The sequence below is a fragment of the Camarhynchus parvulus genome, chromosome 5, assembly GCF_901933205.1.
Source record: "Camarhynchus parvulus chromosome 5, STF_HiC, whole genome shotgun sequence".
In the NCBI taxonomy this organism is placed as follows: Eukaryota; Metazoa; Chordata; class Aves; order Passeriformes; family Thraupidae; genus Camarhynchus; species Camarhynchus parvulus.
In genome coordinates, this window is record NC_044575.1 from 13,752,598 (window position 1) to 13,780,077 (window position 27,480).

The 27,480-nt window shown below is 47.4% G+C and overlaps 1 protein-coding gene across 1 annotated transcript; it reads left to right on the forward strand.

The window, feature by feature from the left end:
• The first annotated feature begins 627 nt into the window (after positions 1–627).
• TMEM86A (transmembrane protein 86A) lies at positions 628–27,267 on the forward strand. Its single transcript, XM_030950185.1, has 3 exons — positions 628–848; positions 16,607–16,871; positions 20,973–27,267. The coding sequence occupies exons 1-3, from the start codon at positions 828–830 to the stop codon at positions 21,398–21,400; spliced, it is 714 nt and encodes a 237-aa protein (XP_030806045.1). The 5' UTR covers positions 628–827; the 3' UTR covers positions 21,401–27,267.
• The last annotated feature ends 213 nt before the right edge of the window (positions 27,268–27,480 follow it).

The window sequence follows — 27,480 nt, forward strand, 5'->3', positions numbered from 1 at the left end:
AATATTAAGGGGGCAATTGTGAAACGGGAGAAGCCCCTGAAAAGGAAACAGCATGGAAACATAGGGTAGTGGAGATTCAAGGTGGAGGAGAAAGAGTGGGACTCCGCAGGGGACTGTGCAAGAAACAGGGATGAGAAAGGAAGGGCAGGAGCAGGAGTGGCAGGCGGGAAGCCACAGGAAGGGAGGGAGGAGAGCGGCCGGGGCTGGGGTGTGCGGCACAGGCAGGGACCAGGTGAGTGGAGCGGGGAGCCGCGACGGGACGGGCCTGGCAAAGAGCGAGGGCTGAAGGGTGCTCTGCTCCCGCCCAGCGCCTGGTACGGCCGGTGCCGGGAGCGAAGGACCCGCCCCGAGTGCCCGGCCCGGGGCTCCGCACCCGCGAGGCGCTGCCGGGCGGGAGCCCCCGGGGAGCGGGAGCTGGGCCGGCCCTGGCCCCCCTCGGCCGCCGGGGAACCCGCCCGCTGCGGCCGCCCCGGGGAGGGGCAGCGGCTCGGCCCGGCCTCCGCCGGCTGCGAAGGGCACCCGGCCGGGAGGCGGAGGCGCCGCTGACGCCGCCGTGGCCGGGGCCGGGCGAGGCGCTCGCCCTCCCGGCAGCGGCCCGGGGGCCGGGGCCGCCCGCTCCGATCGGCGCCGCCCGCCCGGGCGGGCCCGGGGCCGCCCCCTCCTTCTGCCCGCAGCGCATTCGCCGCGGGGCCCCTCTCCTGTGACGTCAGCGCCGCCTAAAAAAGCGCCCCGGCAGGCAGGCAGGGCACGGCTGGGCAGCGGCCGCAGCGGCGACAGCGACAGCGGCCACAGCGGCAGCAGCAGCAGCGTGCCCCGCCGCCGCCGACATGGTGTCCCCCGTCACCGTGGTGAGTGCGGGCCGCGCGGCGGGAGGGCGGGCGGCGGGGCTCGCGCCCCCTCCCACCAGCTCCCGGCCGCTGTCCCTGCTCTCGGCCGGTCCCCGCTCCCGGCCGGTGCTCTCCCACCCGCTCCCCGGGCGCTGTCCCCGAGCCGCCGGGAACCCCGGCGCTGGCGGCCACCCCCGAACCCCGCGATGCTCACCCCGGCCTCCCGCGGCAGCTGTTGCTCCAGCGGTGCGCCTGCCCCGGCGGCTCTCCGCCGTGTCCTCCTCTTGTCCTGTCTGTTTTTAAAAACATCCACGGCACATCTGCTCTACGTGCGCTGCATCTGCTCAGAGCGGCGCTGCCCGGCTGCCCTGGGCTCGCGTCGCGGCAGTGCCCGGCAGCATCCTCCTGTCCCCGCGGCCTCCCTTGCCCTCGCAGGCACCTCTGCCTCGCCAGCCGGGGCTGCTTTGCTGTCCAGGTGCTGGTTTGGGCTGAGGCGTGTGTTGACCCCCGTGTGGGACAGACCTTTCCATAGGTTGGGTGACCTCTCGCTGAGAACTCGTCTCGTCTGTCAGTCAGTCTGGCACTTCCACCGCCTAACGACATGAGACTGGAACTGGTGTCACCTGCCTGTCTCATGGGGTGTCACGATGCTTAGTTAACGAAACCAGCAATAAGATAGCAACTCGCTGCTGTCCTGTCAGTAGGTGATGTGTGCAGCAGAATTCTTGGATTGATGGAACCAAGCTTGTAACTGAAGGAGCGGTGGCTTGTGCCAGCAATAGGAGGAATTGCCCCTGCAGGTGAACGGGGCTGTTTCAATGCTGAAAGAACTGCCGGAACAGCAGAGAAGCTGCACTGTTAGACATGCTGCTTTGCATGTTCGCCTTTGTAGCAAGTGAGGGATTTGCTGGAATATCCCAGCAGACTTAACACATACTGTAAGGATAACTGTTGGTGGGAAAGTTTCCTGGTGCTTTGCTGCAGCGCTGAACACCTACTGCTGGTGTCCTTGTTTCCTGTGGATCCATTCTCATCTTGTTTTGAAATACTTTGGTTAAGGGCCAGGCTATTGCAAACTCTCTGGCAGGTAGAAATATTGTCCTGATCTTAACTTACAAAGCTGGTGTTCAAAACTTTTAAATTGCTTTGCCAGTTCTGCACTGCAGGCTGTATTTTCTGTTAGTTTGTATGAATTTTCCCCCAGTTATTAACATGTACCTGGTAAGTTCATCAGGAGCCTGGGGATGACTTTTATCTCTAGAGACAGGGGGAAGTAGCTCGGAAATGATAACATTGTACTGCCAAACTTTTTTTTTTTTTTTTGTGTTTTTCCAAAACAGTTTAAAAGGTTTGGTATCTTTGTGCTTCTGTGCCATAGACTAAATTTGTCCTTCAGTAATGCTTTTGGTTATAGTGAATTGTTTATGTGTATCTTGGAAGTAAAATCTCATGTTGGGACAGTACTGGAATGGCTCAGAAACTGACAGGATTTGTTTCACAGTTTGCAGAAGGCGGTACTTGGTTGTTGTGATAGTGCATCCAGGGTGGTCTTGCAGAGTGTTATTTCAACCGAGTTTTGAGGCAAATGACTAAAGCACGAGTACGTGTTGGGAAGGGTGTACAGAGTTCAGACCAGAAGGCTTTAGGAAGGTAAACTGGGGAGGAAAATGAAAAAAATCTTATTTTCTCACGTGCCTTTTTGACATGTAACAAAGTACATTTCTGCTCTGGCTGTATCCCTGACGTGTGAACAGTTTACTTCTCCAAAGGCACTAATGCAGGTGTGAAACTATGGGGAACTGGAGGGATGATAAGACCGGGAGTTGTGACCAGAGCTGCAGCTATTTGCCATTGCTGTGGAGGTGAGAGGCGAGGGCGACTGATCCTCCACATAGCTCACAGAAAAAGAGCTGCAAGCCTTCAGTGTTCTGAGGAGCAATTTTCTGCACCTCTCTGTCAGTGGTTGTCACGTTGCTGTTCCTCTGAAGGAGGGCACAGTGCTGCTCCACGCCGGCTGTGCCACGGCCGGGAAGGGCGGCTGGAATCGGTGTCACACAGCAGCCTGTGCTGCCCAGGAGCGTGGTGTGGCCCTTGTACAGCTGGGGGTGAGGAGCAGGATGGCCCCACAGCTGGTGGGCTCCCTCCAGCAAGTCTCTTGCTGAAGGGAAGGGCAGTGGCCATCGGTCTGGCCACAGCTGGCTGCTCGCCTGGGGGCCCAGCCCTTATCTCTCTACTGCACTGCCTTTGCTCTGGATCTTTGGAGCCAGCATGGATATCGCTGCCATGACATGATGGGCAGATTCTCTGGAGGGGCAGCACCTGAGGCATAATCAAATTAACCAGAGGAATTGATTTGTCTGGGTGTATGTCCTCTCCCAGCACACTGCAGCATCAGCCTCAATGGGGAGAATACCAGAAGAGCACATCTGAGAGTGACAGGATTTTTCTTGCTGCTCTCAAAGTGATGGCCTCTGGACAGTACTGCAGCAGGTGGCCCTGGCTGCTTACACACAACCTGCTTTCCTGCATCTCCCCTTCTTTTCTTCCTTAGGATGCTTTGAACAAGAGTCAAAACCCATGAGCTCTGTCTGCTGTGCAGCCGATAGCGGGAAGGAACCACTCAAGGAGGCATGGTCCATGGAGAGGACCAGGCCAGGACTGCTTGTTTGTGCTGGCTGCCAGGTGTGCATCATTGCCTGGAGGGCTTGGAATGTCCACCCAGTGCACACAGAGAGACCACAGCATTGTGCAGAGCTTGTCAAGCTGTGGTCTCTGATGCTGCACAATTCCTATGTGCTGAGCGGGGAGCATGCCCACAAACAAGTCTGGTGCCAAAGTACCTTTTAACATATTGTGCCAGATCCTCAGCTGGGATAAAACTCTGGAGTCCTGCTGATGTTAGTCTAGACTTGCATGGCGCTGGGCTGTGGCAGGGAAGATGCATTTGTCTGCCATCCTGTTCCATCTGGTGAGCGATGCTCACTCTGGTTGGAAGTCACCTTGCAGGGAAGCTTTCACTGCTTACTTTGCTAGGCAAGCAGGAGTGTCCTGTTTCAAAATTATTATTCTTGATACTGCTCTGATTAAGAGCTGTTTTTTCTGCATAAAGCCATGTGGGCTGAGAGCCTGCAGTTGGAGCACAGTATTGATAAACAGCATGTTTGCTTCGTGGATGTTTAATTCCATTTCTCTTCATTCCTTCATGTGAGGTTTAATTCCATTTTTGTTTGGTCATCACTGGTCCCACCTTAATAAAAGAGCACTCGTTAGTGATTTTTGTCCAGCTCCCCCCACACCCAACACTGTTGTCTAAGTAGTTTTTAGTGTGAGCTTGTGGGAGACAGCTCTTGCCCTAAGGACCTTTCTGCCCAGCAGGCACCATGACTGCAGCAGCCACAAGTGTGCAGGAGATGAGCCTGGAGACATGCAGTCATTCTGACATTTACATAATGCTCCTTGCTCGAAGGGACCCTATTTTGTCCCTCAAGTTAGGACTAAACTTAGTGTAGGGCTTCACAGCACTTTGAGGAAAACAGGGCATGGGAAATACAGATATTAGTTGGCTGAGGGTAGATCTCTTTGGGGGAAGTTATAGATGATATTGGGTGTGTCTTTTAGAGCAAGATAAACAAGGGCTCTCATCCCTACAACATTCCCTCCACTCCTGACTTGTACTCGACCTAGCACAGCCCTCTATTTGGGAGACAGGTGAAACACTCTTTGGGACAGATTATTGCCCAGGATCCATATCTTAACAATCCCCATCCCTTCCCTTTCGTCCTCTGGTCTGTTTGCATCTTTAAACAGAGATAGCTGGGTTGGAAAAGGATATGTTGTTTTGACTGCATGAAGGCAGTGGAGCCCTCAGCCCCATCCCTTCTGGGTGGGAAGCAGCAGCACCCTCCTGAGACCAGCCCTTGTCAGCCTCAGGAAAGATGCAGGATGTCACTGGGACAGAGTATAAAAGTGACTTGCAAAAACTGGGCAAAATATCTGAAAGGAACAGTCTGGAAAGATATTCACCAGCAAGAAATATGGAATTGGGCTGGAGGACTGGGTGGGTATCATTTGTGTTTCTGAACAGATCCTGATGGGCATGGAAACCTGAAATCATGTTGCTTAGATGCTCTGTGCTGTGGGCAATTGTAGCAGCAGTAGGTTGAAGCATAACTTTAAAGGTTTATTATTAGGAAGGGTGTTCCGTAATCCTCAAACTTCTGCTGAAAACAAGAAAGCCAGATCACACTGGAACTATTTCCGCTTTTGCTTCTTACAGAGAGGATGTATTGTTTCTGCATTAATGAATGAAATGTTAGGGATCATCTAAGTTAGAAGTAACTTTTATGGTTAATTTTGCTTGTTCTCTATTTCTATGCAACATTGATGCTTTCATTGTAATTTCCCCCATTACTTAAATGCATCATAAATTGGGATTTTATTATGCAGGAGCTTGTAGACATACACATTTATATACTGCATAGACAATTATGGAAATATGGCACTACTATAAAAACCAAGTCAATCTAAGTGAAAGATAGAAAATATTTCTAAGCATCTGAGCTCACTGAAAAAAGGGAGGGAATAATCACCTTGGGAAAACTTAGCTGGATCTCAGTAACATTTATGTCAGTCCCACCTTTTGGGAGAAGCCTAAAAACTTTGGTCCTATTGAGCAAAAAGCTGTGCTTTTTTTTTATGCCAGCTAAAGCCCAGGCATAGTGTTACATGCCACGATTTATTTGTTCAGACTGAACTTGTGCATTCTTGCTGTGACATTGACATTCTTTGCTGGAGCTGTTGCTAGGGGAGGGTGGGCTAGTGGAGCCTGCAAAGTGCAGGCTTCTCTCACGCTCTCCCCAGTGCCAGGGAGGGAGCACTAAGCAGGCAGTGCTGATCACTGCTGCAGGCAGTGCTGTGGATTAAAGGCTTCATTAACCCAAGTGTATCACTCAAGGCACACTTGTCTGTTGTTCAGAGTGTGCTCTGAGCGTTCAGATAGTGGGTGCAGCTCAGAAGTCTGTACTTACACATAATTCCTCTGAAAGGACAGAGGTGCGTTTGTGCCCTTCTCTTCTCCTGCCCAAGTATGTCTATCCAAAATACGCCGCGTGCGGCAGAAGAGCCAAAGTTATCTTCTCTGTGGGTAACTTCAGAGTGCTGAGGAAATAATAACTCCAGTGAAATTAGACTCTTAGAAAAAGATGGCATCAGGAACCCATCTTCTGCTAGCATGTGGAAACTCTTGAACAGCAAGAAGATTATTAGTTACATAACTCCCCTCCTGGAGGCCCAAGTAGTTATTATATCACCACTTAATTTTTCTACTGTCCTTCATGTCACGCAATGCCCAGTAGACTTGTCATTACAGTAGAAATGCAGATTTTGCTTACTGCAACATACACAAAATGAGGGTGATGGTTATTCCTTCTTCTAGCCTGCTTGTGCCCTTCCTATACCCATTTTTTACACTGCCCTGATCTAAATAGCATTCCAGCTAATGACAGGTTTCTGTGTGACAAATGTGTCAGTCTAGAGCATCCCTCCATAAAATGCTGGGTGAGCAAGTATCCAGGTGACACAGCACAGAAAACTATGTCTGGGTGTTTACACACCACCAGAGCTGAAAAGCAGTAGGTGGGCTGGGCAAGAGCTTTCCTGAAGATTTCAGGTGTGCTGAGCTGGGAAGGATTTCAGACACCAGCAGGGCCCAGGGGCTCACACTGCAGCCTCTGATGCAGTTTCTCTCTCCTATTTCTCAATAAATGCAACGTGTGTCTCTTGCATTAAGTCAGTTTTGCAAGGCTGACTCTCATATTGCAAACCTGCCTGTTAGTGAGGATAGTGGCTCTTTTGATTCACCTTACTGCAATCCTATGGAAATGCCTTCTTTCAACCAGCAGGCTAGTCTTCTCCCAAAAACTAATTCCTGTAGATTACTGCAAGATGTGTTCTTACTAAAACTGAGAAAAGAGGAGACAACCCTTGTTACCGAATTGGCCTTGAGACTTTGGTCAAGTTTGAATGAATGGTAAAGTTTAATGTTTTGCTTTTCACCAGACACCAGCTTTGGAGGCAGATATAGCATCAGTTGGCATCAGGCATTAAATTTCCTGTTATATATCAAAATGAGTGCCTTTCTGCTGGTTGCAAGTAGTCTCTGATTGAATCATTGCTTGAGACTGAGGGAAGTTTGACCTTAAGCCAGCTGCTCATTTTTTAGCACACTCTAGGCACACCAGACAGATCTTCAGATTTACGTGTCTCCCATGGCTTCAGCAGAGCTGGGCTGAGGCCATGGCTTGGCTACTGTATCCCTATTTACCTGTGTCTTTGATTTTGTTAGGGTATGGATAGCAGTGCTGACTTGCTCTCCATTGCAGGAGGAACTAAGCAAGTTTTGTGGCTTTTCCCTGCAACCCTGATATAAAAGGAGTGTGATGACAAGGTTATCACTTAATTGATGTTTTAATTGAACTTTCCACTTTGCTTGGTTGCATCTCTGGATTTGCACCCTCAATATAAAGGGAATAATCCTGGTAAGCAGCTGCACATTCATTTGTGAGTGTGGTCTGCATTTGTTTATGCAGCTGGATTACAGCAGGGGTTTTGCAAGTAAAAGCCTTGGTGTATCAGTGTGAGTCCTGGGAGTGTGTGGGTTAGTGTTTGTGCAGGTTAGTGTTTGCACCTGCCCACTCCACATCTGTTGAGACGGGCTGGGAAGATCCAATTTGTCTTCAGGTAAGTTGTGTCTGATACTGACTTATCTGGGTCACAGCATCTTGACACAAGAATGGATATTGGAAGTAAAATCTGTGGCTCTGCTGTGATCCTTTGACCTTAACACCCTCCTGTCTCTTAAGCATATTGATCCCATGAGAACATTGAGGGCTGCTGTTTTTTTTAAGGTATCACAGCAGCATCTCTCTAAATACACATCTTTATTGGGATTCATTGGTATTTTTCCCTTCTGATTTTCTTTAGTATCAGTATTTCACAAGCTTTCAACCTGCAGGACATGATACACAGGTAGAGTAAAGCTTTTCATTCAGTTTCCTAATAGGCATCAGACAAGCTGAGCAGTCCCTTCTGGGTTTCCCAGCACAGCCCTGTTTGGTATTATTGCAGCCCTTTGTGAGGATTCAAACGGCAAAAACTCTTGTGCAGAGCTGCCAGCTTTCCCAGACACTGGCAGACGCCTTCCCCTCCTGTTTCAGTTCTTCCTTCCTGTTCCTTTTGCAAAAGCCTCACCTCTGCCAAGTGTGCACCAGTCTGTTGTGTGAGCCAGAAGTGCCTTTTGAATGCCTGAGGCAGTTTCACCCTTGGCATGTCTTTGGCAATGGCTGGTGGGGCTGGTACAGCCTGTTGGGTGCCACCTGCCTTCTGGGCTGCACTACTGGCTCTTTGGCTGCTCCTGCAAAGGGCTGTGACAGCACCAGTGCCTGCAATGCCCTTCCTTTAGACCCACATTCTTCCCCACAGATTGTAGGTAAAATGACATTTCTCTGCTGAAGAGGTTGTTTCTGGATGGAAGGGCCTCCCTTCCCTCACAAATACCAATCCCTGGTGGCAAAGCAGCATGGGGCAGGGTAGAGCTTTGCCAAGTGCCCATTTTCCCTGAGTACACATTGTCCTGTGCATCCCCACTGCCACAGTGAAATGACAGAGTTGCTGGGGCCCTCCAACAAGCACATAAATGTTGCAGTGGGTTGTGGGGTGCAAATAATGCTGGAGATGGAAGAGTGCAGGCTGAAGATGGGTTTCAGCCCTGGGAACAAAGCATTCTCTCTGCAGATCCCTCTCTGCTATTACCTGGAGATTCAGCCTGCCCTTGGTGCTGACGAGGAAAGAACTGACAGCTCTCCCTGGGGTGCTTTGTTTTGGGTCTGCCAGAGGCTGGAGAGAGGCTCCAGTTTTGCCACACAGCTCTGGGGCAGATGTCAGTGGGTGGCACTTGTCTGTACAATGGGCCTTGCAAGGGGATGCTGCTTTTTGCTGTGGCTCCGTGCCTTGCAGCTCTCACATTGGGCTTGCCTAAAACTGCTTCTTCCTGGGTAACAGAAGTCTGAAGTGCCTGTCACAGAGAAGTGTGATATAAATAACCATGAGTCTGCTGAGAACAAGTGCTTGTAGTCTGGAAGCCCTCCCCAGGATAAGTTGGGGACACTTTCCCGTAAGCAGTAGGAATTTTTTATCTGGATTCTAGTGTGACAGAGCAAATAATTGCCCCTTCCCATCCTGGGGGGAATTGCCTGGGACAGGTACCAGCTGTGCATTTCAGGGTGCTGGCTCTTGAAATTCCCTGTGCCTTCACAGCCTCCTGCTGATGTCCAGAGTAGCAGTAGGGATATGGCCCCACCTGACCTCACTCAAGAGGAAGGGTGTGTGCCCTTGCTGTGGCAGTGCTGCATCTCTGATGAGCAAAATGAAAAGACAGTACCATTGTGGTTCAGGTTTTTAAGCACCTGCAAGGGGTTCTTTTGTGAGTGTTACAGCAAAGGAAATGTTTGGAGAGGCTTGCTTTCTGCTACACAAAGAGGAAGATCTGGAATCCCAGGGGGGAAAAGCAATCTCTGCTCTGAGATAAGATGCTTTCAGGCAAATGCTATATTTTTGCTTTCATTTCTGAGAGCCATTGAACTATCATGAAAGCACCAGTCTATGACAGCCCCTGCAGGCCTGAAGAGGCATTTGAATTCTTGACTAGTTTAGTATTGTTAGTGCTTGGCAGTGCACATTATTGACCATACTCTTCAAAACTGCTGACAGCTATAGCATTGCTACAGATACAGAGTCAATCATTACTACTGCAGCTTAAGAGGAGGTTTTTAAAATAGCCCTGCTTGTGGTCCTGTGCCAGTCTGGTAGACAGGACAGATGATGGGTAATGGAAAAAAAAAGCAAAATCACCCCCAAAAACAAACTCTAGCAAAAATATGTACTTCCAGGCTGAATCTTCAGGGTGAAATGTATCTGTCTGTAATATTTTATGAGTTAATATCTGCTAAAGAAAGGCTTCACCACCCTGAAGGCTTCCCTGCAGTGCCAGAAAGCCAAGGGCAGGTACCCGCAGTGACTTTGTAAGGTGTTGGTGGGTGTAGCAGTGCCTGACTTTGCCTGGCCTGGTAGCAGTAGGTCCTGGGCAGTGCAGGAAGGTCCCAGAGACACTGTTGCCCAGAGACACTGTAGCTCATTACCAAGCTAACAGGATTTCGTCTTCTCTTCAGTACAGGAGATAACTTTTGTGGATACTGTAACTTCCTTTACTGCCAGAGGGAACACCATGGTCCGGTGTCTCAGGATAGCTCTGGGCCATGTCAGGGTTCAAAAGGCAAGAAGTAGGAGTGGGCTCCTCTTGCAGTCTGTGGCACAAGCAGTGCCCTGAGCTGTGGGGTGATTTCCTTTGCTCCAGAACCTCCTCCATCTACCTTAGTCTCCTTAGGGACTGTTCCCTCACATTTCTAGAGCCACTTACAGGGAGTCTTTTGAGGGCAAGACTCCAGTTTCCCATTTGTGACTTTTTAACATACTGGCTGTCTGCAGATGCATGTTTTTTATCTCATGGGTGTAGCAGCAGAGAGCTGCCATGTCCAAGAGGTCACAGTGGCTGCTGAGCCAGCCTGGCCTTGTCAGCAGCCCTGTGAGCGTGGTCAGCATCCAGCGTGTTTTACATTTTTCTTCTTTAAGCACCTGATGACAAGACGGGGCTGCTGTTTTACTTACACTGCAGAAGTGGTGTCTGCAGCCTCGAGTCATTGCCACTGCCACTGCCACAGCTTGAGGAGCCTCTGAGTGAGCGCTGCCCAGCTCTCCTGGCACAAAGCAGCCCATTTTTGGGCTCAGCTGGGTGGCTGTGCCGTGCCCCGCGGTGCCCAGGCGTGCTGCCTCACTGTGGGGGCTTGAGCTGCCATTCCACCTGGAGAGGCTGGCACTGGCAAACGTTGCCCTGCTGCCAGGCACCTGCAGGGAGCCTCGTGCTGCAAATTTCCTCCCTTCTCTCTGCACCCATCTGGAAGCACCCCCAGTGATGACAGGTTTTCATTCCCTCTATGGTTAATCTGGAGATTTGGTTGAGTGTTAATGTGACGGCAAGTTGGGTAGCACTTTGACTTGGTGGTGAAAATAAGTTTTGGTGTGATTCCTTTTCCTGCATCCAGCTGTGTCTGGAGCAGCCCAGCCATGCACGGGGGCCCTTGTTAGATGCCAGTTTGATTGATCCTCACCTGCTGCCTGCTCCTCTGTGCCTCCACCAAAGGGCGACTTTTCTGGTGCCAAGAATTTGGAAGCAATATAGCTGAGCTCACCACCCAAGAACTGTGAGGGCCTGTGCCAATTTTTTAATTGTATTTTTCTGGCAAATAGCCATAGCTTGGTCTTAAGAAAAAGAAGTCAAGTATTTCTAGCTCTCAACCCTATGTTGGTCTGTTGTGAAGCAAAGCTTGGAAGTACAGCTGGACCTTAGTTTGCTTAACTGAGGTGGGGGGAGAATACCCAGACTGCTGGGGTAGAGGGAGGAATGATGGAAGCCAACAAATCAGCCCTATTTTGCAGGTGTTTAAGAGACCCTGGGGGTGGAAGAGCTGCCTTGGACATTCATGTGTCTGAGCTGGGAGAATGGTCCTTTTGCAGGCTGGAAGTGTTCAGGCAGAGTCCTGTTATTTTTGGCTTGTGCTGAACAACAGAGGCTCCTGTCAGACAAATCCATGATTTTTTCACCCCTTGCAAACAGGTCTGACTGAACAGCTGAGCATGAGCTGAGTTTCACTGCATTATCCTAGTGGGAGAAACAGAGGGCCTGAGTTATGCTGGGGAGTGCCAGAAGCTGCAATAAAGACCTGGCAAAACTCATTGCATGGCATAAGCATGATGGAGAAGGGATTATCAGCATGCAGATTCTCCCACATGCAAAGCACGTACCAGCTTCTGGGTGATTTATTTGCTATTTCACAAATCTGTTTTAGATACAGCCTCTACAGTCCTATCTCCACTTGAGGGGAGGAGGGTTTATATATCACCATGAATTTCCTGCAGCATGTGGAGCCTGTTCAGGAGCCATCTGCTTTGGATGCTTGGCCCTTGGCATCTCCAACACAAACAAAACCCCTCCTATTAATTGCTAAAATATGTTGCATCAACACAGTATTGCAGGCAGGTTGACTGGCTGCTTCAGTAACTCTTCACCACCTTCCATAATGAGCACTTATTTTCAGAATGTTTTTCAGGAGCAGCTTGGAACACGTACAAGCCAGTACCTTCCTTGACAAATGGCAATAGGCAATCAGTTGTTCCCCAGGAACATGTTTGTTCCTGCAGGAGAGCAGAGCTGGAGAGCCTTGCAGAGAGCCACATGTTCTGGGCAGTGAGAAACAAGGGCCATGGGCTTGCAGTGGCAGCAAACATGGCAACAAAGCCAAATAAATATTTATTGGCACACAACTGGCGGTGAGAGCTATTGTCACAGTAGGGGAGAACCAAGGCAGGATCCACAATGCTGGATGCCAAAAGCAGGAGGAGCAGCTCAGACACAAAATGGTACAAGGCTGATGTGAGGAGGACGACAGCCCAGCTTTCTTTGGCCAGTGCACACAGTTGTGCTCAAGTGTTGCTCAGTGGAATGGCTGGGGTATAATTTTTACAGCACTTTTCCTGGAAAGCTGCACTTTTCAGCCCAGTGCAAAGTGGGTGTGAGCCATATCCCCACAGCAGGCTGGCACTCAGCTGGTGTCTGTATACTCATTTTCATTCCAGGCTGATTTAGAGGGCTTTGCAGAGAGGACAGCATTAATTGATACTCCACATTGTTTCCTGGGACCAGTGCAAGGCTTAGGAACAGTGAACTCTGACCAACTTTAGCATTTCAATGCAACAAGCTTCTGATGTTCTTCTGTACCTCAGGAGGAAGATGTCTCCCTCCCTGTGGCAGCTGGATTTGCTTTCCCACTTGTGATACAGATACAGACAGCTGACTTCAAAATGTTAAAGAAAATCGAGGCACTGTCTTATGAGTGTAGCTGTTCCTCTGTGGATGGGGCTCATTCTGGAGAAGAGGAGCCAGGTGTAAATTTTTTGGCTTGGTTATGTGCCTGCAGCAGACAGAACAGGCCATACACAGCAATATTTCGAACTGGAGCAGAATGAGTACAGGCAAAACAAGAAGGGATCCTGTAAACCTGTGAGCACCTAGAGAGGTGGATATCCAAGCCCCAAGCCTCCAGAAAGCTGCAAGTGCCAGTACCATGTTCTGATTGAACAGAATCACAGAATGGTTGGGATTGGAAGGCACCTCTGGAGATTACCTGGCACAGAGTCTCTTAGTGAGAGCCAAAACACAACTTCCTCCTAGTCTGCCCAAGTCTTGGAGAGTTTCACTGGATTGGAAATCCAGTGAAATACAGATAATTTAATAAATAATATTTCTACTGTACTTCTACAAATACATAGATAGTGGCTTTATAGCAGTTTAAACTAGTTTTTAAAGACTCTGAGTAACTTAGACATAGCAGTTGAGAAAAAGCCCCAAATTATGCTCAGTTTAGAAATTAAAATGTTGGAAATACTGCCTTGTTTTTGCATTCAAGATATTTTCTGTACTGCATTTCAGCACAAAGTAAATTAGCAGTGTCAGGAGAAAAGATTTGGGAAGAAAAATGCAATAGAATTTGTAACAAAATGGCAAAACCCAGATTAAAGCCATGACAATCACACACATTAGCAAAAAAGATCTTGTCACCTCTATCAAGTGCTTCCTTTTCCAGCCCCATGGTGCAGCCCCATCTCACATTCTGTCTCTGAGACACAGGGACAAAGGAGATGAGTGGTTTAATCCAATTTATCCATGCAGACAAGAAATAATGTTCCCCTTCCCTGTGGTACAGCAAGTCCCATTATGGATTATTATATGCTTGGCTTTCCTCAAACCACAGCTTCCAGTCATGTTGGTACATGGTTTTCCAATACCAGTCTTGACTTGTCCTTCAGGTGGCAAATTGCCTCATCACCCCTTTCGAAGCCTCAGCCCTGTGGCCAAACAGAGGATAATCCCCAGCCTCACCCTCTGGTTGCTTCAGTTTTTCTTGGAGGACTTTTCCAAAGGATTCCCAATGCCATTCATGGGGTTCTCATCTTGGACAGAGCCATAAAAGGGGCTCCAGTGAGCTGCAGCATTCTGTGATGGGCAAGGGCATGGTTGGAACTAACTCATCTGAAGTATACTTGGAGAAGTGTTAAGAAATAAAGTGTCAATGATGAGAAGCTTGCAGCCCTTTTAGAAGTATGAGATCATTCTTACATGAGAGTCCTGTAACTCTTATGCATGAAAAATTCCTCAATTATTATTAGGATGGAAATAACACAAACCATTATTCTAAAATAAAGCCGTCTGGGCTTGCAAAATTTACATTCAGATAGTGAGAAAAAGTAATTTTAAGCTTACCAAGTAAACATAATTGTTCTTCACAAGTTCTTAGCTTCAGTAAGGCAAGGTTTCTGGGGAAATGACAAGTGTAATTAAAACCTGTCTCATAATGTGTGCACACAGGGGAGGGCAAGCTGTGATGGTAATTGTAACTGCTCCTAGCAGGTGTTTTTCTTTTAATATGAGGTATTAAATAAAACCTACCATGTTTACTAACCCAAATACTCTCCTGTATGCTTCTATGCACTCTTTCCTCTACAAAACTTGATAGTTCCCAGGCAACCCCAGTACTGTGAAGAGACTATATGGGTTTTTATGACTTGTACTTCAAGTTCATTTGCTATTTGCTGCCAGAATTTTCCCAGGGAATGCAGACAAGGAGTGGTAAATGGTGATTAATTTAGACAGCCTAAGTAGAGGACTCACGACGGCTCCCCATGTAATACAAGAAAGTTAACGGCTTGCTGATGTCCTTTTGTTAGGGAATTGTGTAGCCTGGTTGTTTAATGGAGTGTTTAAAAATTGTGTTGGCAATAGCCTATGAATAATGTATGATGAAATACCTTACTGCCAAGAAACTGCTGATATGCTGGGGAAATTTCCTTCAGATGTGAGAAAAAATTTGAAGTCACTGTCTTCTTGGGATGCCCTTTATTTATAGCCTCACTGCTTCAGAGATTGCATTCCCTTTTTAGATACTGCATGTGAAGATGCCCTCCACTGCCTCTGCCTCTGTCTTCCAACTCCACCTGACTCCATTTGCTTGTGCCCATAAATGATCCTGAATTTTTATGAGATTAGGCTTTATCACCTGAGCACTGTAAGCATGGATTATTTCCTGTGCAATCTTCACCTGTTCTAGGTATCTGCACTGAAGCATCCTGCATTAAAGGAAGATGGACACTGGTCATGACAATGTCCCATGATGCAGGAAGCAAAAAAAGGGTCAAGTTATTTGGAAAAAAAACCCAAACAAACCAAAGACAAGTTGGACTTGACAGTGTGGAATCTGTTCGGATGCATCTAAATTTCCCCCCATGTCCTCCTCCAGTGCAGGAGGCCTCTGTGTGCTTTGGCCATGAGTACTGGGAAATCATTGTGATATGCAGGAAATAAATCTTGCTTGACCAAAGAAATGAGAAGACTGAGGGTGAACCCCTGCCTGCAGGGGAGCTCAGGGGGTTGCACTGCCTTAGGTGCAAGAGGAAACAGCCCCCCCCGTAAGACTCTGGGACATAGCTCAGGCAGGCAGGCATGGAAGCAGTTACAGTCCTTTCCTTTGCTCCTTATCTTGGCCCTCAGCTCTTCTCCAGGAAGAAATAAAATCATAGCTTTGTTTCTCACATAGGCTTTTACCCACCTGCACTGAAATGCAGAAATGTGGCAGGAGGGCAGGTGAACACAATGCATATCACTGTGCAGAGTGGTCTCAGCTAAGTATTTGTCAAGAGCAGACCCAGCTTGTGGAGCCTGTAGCTCTGTGCCCTGCCCCTGCTGTGGTTTTTTTATGAGTAGCCAAGTGCTCGTGCTACATTTTTATGTCTGTATTTACACAGTAGAGTCCTGAGTCAAAACACTTCCTGCAATTACTGTATTATCAGAATATTGCTAGAACAAAGGCACACCAGGTTGATGTTGGTATTAGTCAGCCGAGGAAGTGACATCCTCACCTGGGAGGTTGATGTGTTGGGTTTTGACACTTGTGATGCCAACAGCCAGCTCCAGGCTACAGGGCAGGGGAAAGAATGGGTTACGTGAGAGCCTGTATCCTCAGGGTGATCTGCAACTGGCTAAGCAGGAGGATCTGAGAAGATGGGAGAGAAGATTTGTGCCTTTACTGCCTTGTTTGCTGCTGGGATATATCTGGGCATGCAGTATTTTCACAGCTCCTGGAAAGGTATATTAAAGGGGTTGGTCTAAACACGAGATAGGTGATGAGGAGCACCAGAGGAGTTTGACTAATGGCATAAATATTTTCAGTGGAACAAGTAATGACTTCTAAAACTTCCTACAAATTAGGTTGGCCTAAACACAAGATAGGTGACGAGGAGCACCAGAGGAGTTTGACTAACGGCATAAATATTTTCAATGGAACAAGTAAAGAGTTCTAAAACTTCCTCCAAATCTACCACCCAAAGCCCATCCTGCCAACTGAGAAGTGTTTTCAGCAGAGAGGGTCACAAAGATCTATGCAGAGGATCGTGGTCAAGTTCAACCAGCATTTCTTGGGGTAGGAACACTGCCAGCTGACAGTATATGGAAGATCAACTTTCAAAGGGAAGGAGCCAGTTCTGTTAAGAAGTTTATTTCACTGATGCTTCTGATGATCCTATTAATTTCCTGTTTTTTTAATGTTTGTTTTCTTTAGGTGAAGAGTGAAGGCCCTAAACTGGTCCCCTTCTTTAAAGCCACTTGTGTCTATTTTGTCCTCTGGCTGCCAACTTCCAGCCCCTCTTGGTTCAGTGCCCTCATTAAATGTCTGCCCATCTTTTGCCTGTGGGTTTTCCTTCTGGCTCATGGGATTAACTTCTTAGTGTCACACCGGAGTGCCAGCCGCATCCTAGCGGGACTCATATTCTCGGCAGTGGGAGATGCCTTTCTCATCTGGCAGGAGCAAGGCTACTTCATTCATGGTGAGTACAATGTCAGTCCTGAAGGGATGCCACAGTGCCCAGCTGTTACCCTCTTTATTTAGTAATGAGTTGCTGGGCCACATGTTTTGTTTATTCATGTACAGCTTAAGCCCCAGGCGCTGGGAAGCACTCATCCCTTGACTAAAATCCATCATGGTTTGGGGAAGCAAATCATGGATGAGTCTTTCTTTTGAGCTTCTCTTGAGGTTAGAGAGGTAATTGGGTCAGGTTAGGTTTCCTGGCATGTGTCACAGCATCTGGGCTGGCTGGAGTTGAGAAGGTGGTGTGGCAGATTCCCTGGGGAAGAGAAGGAAACGCTTGTGGCACTCGTCAGTTCCCATGAAGCTACAGGAAGTATTTACCTCCCATCCCTCTGCAGGGAGATCTGTCAGCCCTTTGCTGTGGGGATTGGGGATGGAGCTCCTTGGTGGAGAACAGGTGGAGAGAACATTTATGTTTTGATAGACAAGCCCATAGCCTGGGGGAGGCATTAAGTGGATGATAGAAACCAAAGCAGCAGCAATCTTGTCCTACTTGCAGGTTCATCAGTGTGAATCATGCAGCCTGTTGTACAAGACATGTCTGTTTTGCAAAACATTTAAATGATGGTCAATCAAGGACAAACCTTACCACAGTGGTTGGTCTTCTCTACAGAAAGATCCACATCTCTCAGAGCAAAATGAGCTTGGTTTATTTTGATAGTTTGCAGACTGGAACATAATGATTCAGATTAATCATTTAAAGCCACGTTGAACCTGCCTGCAGCAACTCTCTCCCTAGCCTTGGACTGTCAAAAGAAATCAGCAGCAGTTGAGTTCTTCACTGAACTGACTGGTGGGGTTTCTGAAGTTAATTTAAGCAACACAGGGATTGCACATAACACCCACCATTAAGTGGCTGCTGTAACTGTCCCACTGGAAAGTGTGATGAGAAGAGAGAACTTTCCTGACTTGTGCTGTTGTTAGATCTGAAAGTCAAAGCTTATTTTTTGCCCTGTCTCATGAGGTTAGTATCTAGTTTTATTCTGGGATTCCCACAAGCTCTTTCTTTACAAGAAAGAAGTGTGTGCGGTGCCAGATATGAAAGGCCAAATGCTCTGAATCTGGTTTTAATCCTGCTTCCCAAGGGCTTATCCCCATTCCATTAAAAGTTCATGTAAAAATGTTTACTGATTCTGTTGGGGTTTGGATTAGGCCCTGAGGATTGTATCTATCTGGCTGAGCCTTGGGCACATTGCTGAGGAGTTCCAGCTTTCTTGAGGTGCCATCCCTTCTGTGTTGAGTGCTGATGTTCCCACCAACAGGCCTCCTCCCAACAGGAGTACCTGGCTCAGTTGCCTCAGCCAAACTGGTTTTGCCTCCTGGAGTTGCTCCTTGAGCTATGGCTTGGGAAACATTCAAGGCCCAGTTGTCCTCATGATCATTTTTGTGTGTGGACTCTTCTGCCCCTCTCTATTCCCGTGTAACTGATATATCTGTGAGTTTCCTCTCCAAGTTACTGCTAGAGGAAGGTTAGCCAGTCACAGCAATTCAGCATCTGGTCAATGTGCTTTAATCTGCAAATGAGTTGGGTTTTCAGCCCTAGTTTCACAACTGAGAGGTTTTGCTTTGTGGGTTTAGGCACATTTTTCTTCTTAAGGAGAAGAAAAGCATCTCTTGGAGCATTTTGAAAATCTCAGCCCACTGAGCTGCTACCTTCTGTAGGGAAGTGTTAATATTTGCATTTCAGATATAAGCACATAAAGTGCACTGCTCCATTTCATCTCTCACTTTGTCTGCAAAAAGTATTTTCTCCTATTTAAAATTCATCAGGTTGCTGTTGCTGAAAACTGACAATATTTTTGATGTCATCAGTTGTGAGACCTTGAAGTTTAGGGAGAGAAGAGGAAATACTGGATAAAAATGTATATGCTCTTCAATTCCTGCAGTTTTTGGGCTGAAAAGGGTTGGAAACTGGGCTCATTTGAAAAGCTTTTGAGACAATGAGTTTATAAAAGGACATTTGTTCATTACTTTATAGGGAAGAGAGAGCCTGGGAACCTACTCCTGGCACCCTTGACTCTTTTTTCATTTTTGCTGTTTCAGTCCACTAATAACACACTGTTTTCTAACTACTCTTACTGCATGTAGAAGATACTTTACAGTGTTAATATCCACCTCCTTTGACACTGCCTCCTTTGTAGGCACTTAGAAACAATTTATGCATTTGGTGAAGAAGACAGAGGAAACTCAGAGGAAGAAAGTGGGAGAAAAGGGCTGATCTCCCTGATGTGGTTGAGAGGACCAAGCTAAAGGCTGAGAAATACAAGAGAAGTGCACCCCCTTCCCTGTGTAGCCATCACAGGTTTCTCTAGTTCCTGGCTTGATTTGTGGGTGTTGAATGAGTAAACCTGGGAGCTGACTCCCTTGTTTGTGCCCAGCCTCACCACCTATCACGAAACTCCTCCTGCCTTTCCAGGCTCTTTGCCTGCTGCATCCTGTTGTCTCCTCCTCCTCCTCCTCCTCCTCCTCGCTGCCAGATGCCTGCATGAAGGACAACACAGTTCCCTGTCGCAGAATGCTCCATATAATGCCACTGAAGGAAAAAAACATTGCTCACTGCTAGGACGACACATCCTTCTCCTTACCACCTCCCTGGGCTCTAATCTTTCCTGCACTATAACTCTATGAAAAGTTCTTGTCCTAAATCCCTTCTCAGTTCCTTCAGTGTTCTGTCCATGAGGTGCAATAGCTCTGTGAAACATCAGCTTCTCATTATCCTCTTTTGTGCTTCTCTTCTTTCCCCTTCACACTATCCATTTTCTCTAGCCTCACCCTGCAAAACAGATCCCACCGGCCCCCTCCTTCCTGTGGATTTCTTTCTCATCCCACCATGGCTGAGCTCTCAGTGGGTGTCTGATCTGGTCTTTCCCAAAGGCAGGGAGACACTTCCACTTCTTCCTTGAGCTGCCTCAACACAAGAGTAGTAGGATGAAGCAACGTCTGCCGGCTGCAGGTTTTTGTGACTGCCTTTTACACCAGAGCATCACGTGTTAAATGTGAACAATTGTCCTGCTGGAGGATTCAGTTTCCCAGATCCTTTTCTCCATTTCATGCTTTAGAGTTGCATGAAAACTTCCAGCTCCTCTAATAACTTAACTCCTCTAATATCCCTGTCAAGATAAAGCAGGAGAGCCTGCAGCTGCACCATGTGTGGGTCTGGGAACCAGAAGACCCAAGGAGCTGGGCTCTGTTTGTGGCCCATTATCTACAGTTGTCATGACAGCTTGGAGGCAGCAGCTGTGCCAACACATTGGGATATATTTTTATCAAATGGATTAGTGGCAAGTTAATAACATATGGGCAGCACCTTCCAACACCCACATCTGGCATTTCTCAGTGGTGTTGCACTTCAAAGGAAAGCCGGCATTTTATTTTCCCTGACTGATTCCTGGTAAGGTTCATCTGAATCTTGCAAATAGCCATAAAATTGTTGGCAGATCACATTGGTGCAGTCCCTGAAATATGCCAGCCGCTTCTTTCCAGCTTAGGTTTCTCCCAGCTATGGGCAGAGATGGAGAAGCAGCCAGATTTAGTCGTCAAGTGCCTTTGGGTTTGCGGCTAAATACGGGCAAGCTTTGTGTCAGGATTCAGAGGGATTAGTGTCTTTTGTCACATTTTCTTCCTACACTGGTGTGGTTCCAGTGTTCTTGTTCTTCATGTGACCTATGAGCAAAACACTATGGATAGTTAGAGGGGGTGGTTTTTGGTCTACCTTGCTCCCAACCTTTCACCCAAAGCAGGGGAAGAGGAACTACCTGAAAAACAAGATCAATTCATTCTCCAGCAGCTTAGTTCCACCCAGCTTCTCAGCAGAAAGGCTTTTGTCACAGCAGAACTGTACTTGGCTGCAGCTGTAATTGTGCTGGGGCTTTTTTTTAGGTTGGAGGCTTGGTGCTATCTCCCATGCACAGATTTTTATAATAAAATGGTCCCAAGTGGTCAGTATGGTTGTCACTGCTAGTGTTACTGGTAGGTAACACTGCAAGGAATATTTTCTTCTGCTACTACCTACCAGTCACTGAGGAAAGGTCCCACTTTCTGTGTCAATGCCTCTTTCCAGGTCTGCTGATGTTCGGCATCACACACATCCTGTACTCGTCAGCCTTTGGCATGAAGCCTTTGGACCTCAAAGCCGGCTTGCTGATGGGTGTCGTTTCCAGTTCCTGCTATGCCTTCCTGTACTCCTACCTCTCGGGCCCCTTCACCTACCTGGTGGCCGTCTACATCGCCCTCATCGGCTTCATGGGCTGGCGGGCGGTGGCGGGCGTGCAGCTCTGCAACGACCTGTGGACGTGGACCAAGCTGTCGGCCTGCGTGGGCGCCATGCTCTTCATGGTGTCGGACCTGACCATCGCGCTCAATGAGTTCTGCTTCCCCGTGCCCTACTCGCGCTTCATCATCATGGCCACCTACTACGCGGCCCAGATGCTGATCGCGCTCTCGGCCGTGGAGACCAGGGATGAGGAGGACTTCAGGAAGAGGAGCTAGGTGGAGTGCCAGCAGTCTGTGAACACGTGGGTTATATCTCAGGTGCTGTAGCTGCATTCACCCCTGAGAGAGATCTCCATTTCTCTAGGCACACTGGTGATATTGATTTTGCTTCTTTGAAGCATTACCTTTGGGAATTACATTTTTTTTGTTGGCTTTCTCTGAATACAGCTTACTTCAGTGTGGAGTCCACATCAGAAAGCTTAGACTGTCCCTGCAGTAGTTACTCATTCAACTTTTCCTCCTTGGAAGTGCTGTACTACTGCATTTTACTTGTTAGTCTTGAAATTGATGCTGAATGTCTGGGAAGAGGAGGGCTGGTGGAAAGGAGGTTTGGCCATGCACTGTGCTAAAAGGCTTGCTCTTGACTGTAGGCAGACAGGCACAGATCTCTGCTAAAGTCATGGGTAAAAATTAATTTAACCAATGTTTGTCTCTTTTTGTGCATTGCAGTATGCAAACTGGAGCTATTCCTCTACTGAAAGGAAGCTTGGAGGGAGAATAAAAAGAGCATATCCAGCTGTGAGCTGAGCTCTGGAGTCAATGGCAGTATGTGGGGCAGTAGCCAGCAGAGCCAGCATGAAAGCAGAACCCCAAGCTGAGGGCACAGAGTGAGAGGTGTGCTGGCAGTGCTGTGTGCTTTGATTGCAGTGCTCACTGCTCCAGGGCAGGTCTCTAGGTGCAGGTCAGCATTGCTGCCTGTGGCAGAGCTGTGGAGAGCAGGAGTTTGGTGGGATTTCAGGGACATCTCAGTGTTCTCCCTCTCCACGTGCACATAGCTACACAGTGCCTGCAGCCACCAGTGAGATGTAATGGGCACATGAGGAACTTTGATTGTTAAAGCAGAACATACTCATTGTCTTAGTGTATGTCCTAATTATCGTTAGCATGGCAGACAGGCATCTAATCTTTATGTCTTTTTCTCCAACGTCCTAACAAGTAATATTCCATGTACTCATTAAGTTTTAGTAGCACTTCCAGTAGTACTTTTAGTACTGCTGCCTGCAGTATCTTAAATCTTTGTGTGAGCATTTCCTGTGATCAAGGCCCTGATTTTGGATGTAGATTGCCATGTTTTGCCAGCTGGTGGAAAAGGATCCTCTTTGCACCACTTCTTTTTTTGTCAGAAAGCCCCTTTTCAGCAGAGCTTCCTGAAAAGCAGTGTCCTTTGTGTTCAACACGCCTGCCACTTCCTTCTCAAACTCACATGAACTCACATAGAACCCTGCTAGCTTTTCCCTTGTGTTAAGAGGTGCTGAGTGGGTCTCCTGCTCCTCTCCAGCCTTACCTGGTGTGCCTGGCAGGGAATAGGCATTGCCTCCCCACGACTTCTCCATCAGAGCAAATGCAGCCAGTATTACAGAAATCTGGGTTAACATCCTGACCCCGTGGGGGCATCTGCTGCTTTTCAGACAGGGATCAGAAAGGTCAGCTGCATTATGGATAGGGAAAGCACTGTAGGTAGCAGAGCCCCGTGTAATCCCTTCCCTTTAATGCTGTTATGTAATACTGTCAGTATTCATTCACTGGCACATGGGGGCCTGCCTGGAGTAAACAGCTAAGGGAATTCAGAGCCATACACCATTTTCATTCATCAGCATTGCTTATCTCCTGGCCACAGATTGAACCCTGCAGTGTAGCTCTCTGCAGATGTCACCTGCTGTTGCTCAGCTTGGCTGTTTGCAAATCTCCTCCAGCAAAAAAGTGACCCAGCTGAGAGGAAGTCTAAGCATTTGGGGCGAACCCCACCATCCTCCCAGCATGTGAGCAAACAGCACACTGCCGTCTTTGAATCCCAGCTCCTTGGCACGGTTCAGCACACTCAGTCCTTAGCTGGCAGTTCTTCAGAGGAGCTCCCCCACATCCTGAGCTTCCCTTTGCTTTGAGGGAAATGCTTGTGTGATAAAGTAAGCTTTATTTAAAAGTCTTGAGTTTTGATTCTCTTTTCTCCCTCTCTAGAAACAAGTAGTCTTGAACTGCCTGAAAATAGCTGAGTTGCTTTTCTGTGTGCTTTTTCTTCTTGGCTGGCTTTGCTGTCCTGCTGTACCATTAGCCACTGAATACCTGCAGAAAAGAGTCTTGACGTGTTATTAGGAGGCCTCTCCTCTCCACTGGCCATCAGAGGTGCAGTTTCTGGTGGCAGAGGTCTCTGGGTGGGACAGCAGAAACTTGTGCAGCCCAAGTGGGCTGTTGTTCCCTTGCTGTCCTGGAACAGGTCACCTGGAGTGGCCTGGCTGGGACACATTGGCCAGTCACACTGGCTCCATCTCGCTGCTGCAACAGCTTCAGCCTTCCCAGGAACATGAGGCAGAGCCCTCAGCATACAAAGGAGAGTCCTGGTTGGCTTGGAGGTTTGCTGGCAAAGGCTCTTAATCTTCAAAATCTCTCTCTGGCTCTGTATTCCACTTTCTAATCCATATTACTTGAATGAGACCATTTTCCTGGAGGCTCTTTCCTGCTGGGAAGAGACCAGCTGCTGTGGACTGTGATCTGACACAATTTTGAGATGCCTAAATCCTGAGAAGCACTAAGCAGTTGCTGGCAGTCTGTTAAATAACTTTTCCTGGGATTAAAACTGTTCCCTCAACCCCAGTGAGGGCAATCTTCACTTTGAAATAGAGCAAAAAAAAGAGTGGTGTTCATATGTGACAAATGGTTTTACTGTCTGTGGGGCTGCCTTTGTGTACCCTCCTGTTGCCTCTTTGCACTGTAAAACTGAGGATCAGTCCATTCTTCTCCTTTTCAGGAGTACAGTCCTTGAGAAGCACCCAGTCTTTGGCCCAGGAACATTGCAGAGAGAATAAAGCCTTCCAGGTGGTGTAGTGTTCCTGGCCCCAGCAGCAGCAGCTCCTTTTGTTGCTAAGCACAGAGGCTTTCTTTTCACACTGCAAACCCTGTCTGTGGCCACTTGAGCCTACACACGTGGTTTGGTTACTTTCTGTAGTTATCAGCCTCTTGGAGGTCCTTTGGCTCTTTAATTGGACATATAAAAGATGCAGCATGTTTACTTCAGCCTCTTTCTGTAGGCAGATCCTTCAGCACAGAACTCCCAGGGTCAGTCAGAGAAGCAGTGCTAATTGCAGCTTGTTTGTAAGTGCTGGTAATGCTGTGTCACAGGGTGATGCTCATGTAGAAATGGCATGTCAAGAAGAACAAAGCCAGAGGATTTTAACTATAAGCTTTACTCTTACTCTGTGCTGGATACCTGGCTTCTTACTCCTCCCTATTGAGGCATCTGTAAGACTGGTTGGTTTCAGGATTACTCTAACATGGCTTTTGAGCAGTTTGCTTGAAGGTTTCACGTTGTCATCAGTGGAGGCAATTTATATATATTTTTACAGAAGTTTTATAAAATTCCCAGGAGGAACTTGGCAGTTTTTCGTGGCTCTTCAAAGTTTTCCAGACTTGTAGTTTGACACTAGCACCTGCATTTTCATCTTGCTGTCATGGTATTTTGGGAGCTGTTCTGGAAGAAGCAGATCAAAGCAAACAGCAACTGTAGATCTCAGTGGCAGGTGCCTCTTTCTCTTTGCTTGGTTTCTGAATACAGACAGGGGGTCTGTTAAGCAGAGGCATCATAACTGTGTTCTTGGAAGAGGATGGGAAGTTGCTGACTTCTCATGACAGAAATCCTCCTGCCTTTTATCCATGTTCACTCCTTTTGTGGCCTTAGGTGAGTCACTTAAATTTTCTGGGGCCAGGAGGACATGTGGTGTATGAGGACCAGTGCAATGTCAAGTTATCCCAGCAGGGAACCAGGCCCTCACCCCCGTTCTAAAATGGAGATATTGCCCCTTACCTACCTCACAAGGATATCGTGAGGATTGATGCTCATACAGCACTTTGAAGATGTCAAGTGCTGTGTAAGTCACAAGTATTATCCAGCTTTAATGTTAAAATTGCTTTTAGGGATCTGCAGGACTTCTCTTAAAACATGGAATGTGTGACTGCCTTTTCAAATTGCATCAGATAGGAAAAAATTGCAAAATATTTATTCACGCTGGTTAACAGGATGGGCTCAGCTCACTTGAACTCTGAGGGAGGTTTAGCTTAAAAATCTGAACTCTCTAATTTCAGTTTTACAGATGATTTTTAGTTCTTCTAAAAGCCTTGACCAAATTCTTAGCTCTGAACCTTGCATCTAACTTTTGCAGTCTGGTCTTGTCCCTCACTGTTAGCTAGAGTAAATATAATCCAGCCAAAACAGAGTGCCTCACAGTCTGCTGTGGCTTTTGAAAAAGCTGGAACAGAAAATGAAGTAATTCTGTTCAACCTTCAGTCTGCAGAAGGTCAGCTGGGTTTTATGAGACAGCTTTCAAAGGGATGTTTAATTTCTCTAAGTTTCACTGGCTTTAAAATCAGCAGAGAGAGAAAGCCTTGATGGAATCAATAAGGTCAGCACATCCTTCTTGGATTCATTTCTTTCATCCAAATGAAGGAAGCAGTGGGTTTTGTAGCAAAGGAAGTGCTTGTACCACCAGTCCCTTGGCCCAGAACAAAAGTTGATCTAGAAATACAGCTCTCAACCATCACCGTGTTCTCACCGTGTTCTCAACTAGGATAAAAATGCCACTGTTCACTGATCTAAATCTGGACCACAGCTAGAAACTACCTAGTTTTTGTAGCACTAGCTGCTGTACAAACACAAATGAAAGCAAGGAATTACACACCAAGGAATGTGAGCTGTGTACTTGTGAAATGGACCATTATTTTGAAGCAGCTGCAGTAAAATCTTAATATGAACTCAGAAGCAAACACAATGCAAATTTTTATGGTTTCTTTAAAATATTTGATGGGTTTTCATTTTCTTAGTTTGGAGAAAATTTTCTTAATGTTATTTTATTTTTGCTCTTACTGTAAAGAATAAAAATATACAACTCTAGACAGACTACAAATGGAAAAAAAGTGGCCAGTTGGCAGGAATGCCAAAACTTCTGTGGTCTGTATTGTTTCTGTGGTGACACTGTGCTGCTGTCGGATGAGCTTACTGGAGTGGTGTGATGGCTCAAAAGTGAGGCTGAAGCACAAGGTGCAGGTGTTGAGCCACCAAGACTTCAGTGGGAGCATGACTGGGCCAATTTGGATCAGTCAAAAGACAGAGCATAAGGAAATAAAAGACACCTTTTCCTGACAGAAGCAAGAAACCAAAACCAGCCCATTGGGCGATGGTGCTGAATCACTACAAACATTTTTGTCTAGACCCTGCTGGTGCAGGTTCCTGCTGGACCAAGCCTTGCTCCTAATCAGCTGGGCAGGCTTGCTCCAAGCCTATGGTGCTGGGGCAGGGTCAGGCCAGCAGAACCTGAAGCTTTGTTAAATAAAACTGAAAAACCAGAAAGCAACAACAAAAACAAGAATAAAACCCCAAAACCACAAAAAAAAAAAACACACAAACAAAACAACAAACAAAGAAACAAACAAAACAAAAAAAACCAAACCAAAACCAAACAAGGAAGGAGAAAGCAAATGCCACCAGGTAAGTGGCAGTTCTGCCTGCCTGAGAATGCAGAGTGGCTGGTCTGCCCTGAACACTAATCTCTATGTCTTGGACCCGTGTGAGTCTCTTTCTCCAGCCCCTCTCCCACACATTCCAGGCAGAGTGTACTGAAAATGTGACTGAAGCAGCTGCTCTCCTCTGGGGAGCCAAGCACTTTGCCATGTTTGAAAGTCTCTAGCACTTACTTTCTTTACTGTGATTGTAAAGGTCACCACATGCAGTACAGCCACTTGATCTGGGATCTTTTCTTAACACATTTCTATGCTGATTTTACTATTCTTTGTTTGGAATGTAATTTTTTTTCTAATTTCTTCTGTGTGTAACAGCAATTAAAAATATTAATTTACTCGGTATTTTTACTGTGCAGATACAACGTCTCCTTGCTCATTTTCTGTTTCTGTCACTGGTTCAGCACAGAATTTGAGGCCCCTCTGTGCCGGGCAGCTTTGTGCCCCTGTTACACCCTCCAGCATAGTTTGTGCTGGAGCAGCTCAGCACCCCACTAAAGCTCACTAGTCACAGTCAGCCACAGCATTCCTACCTGGGAACCCTGGAAAACACCCACGTGCACCCTACAGAGCAC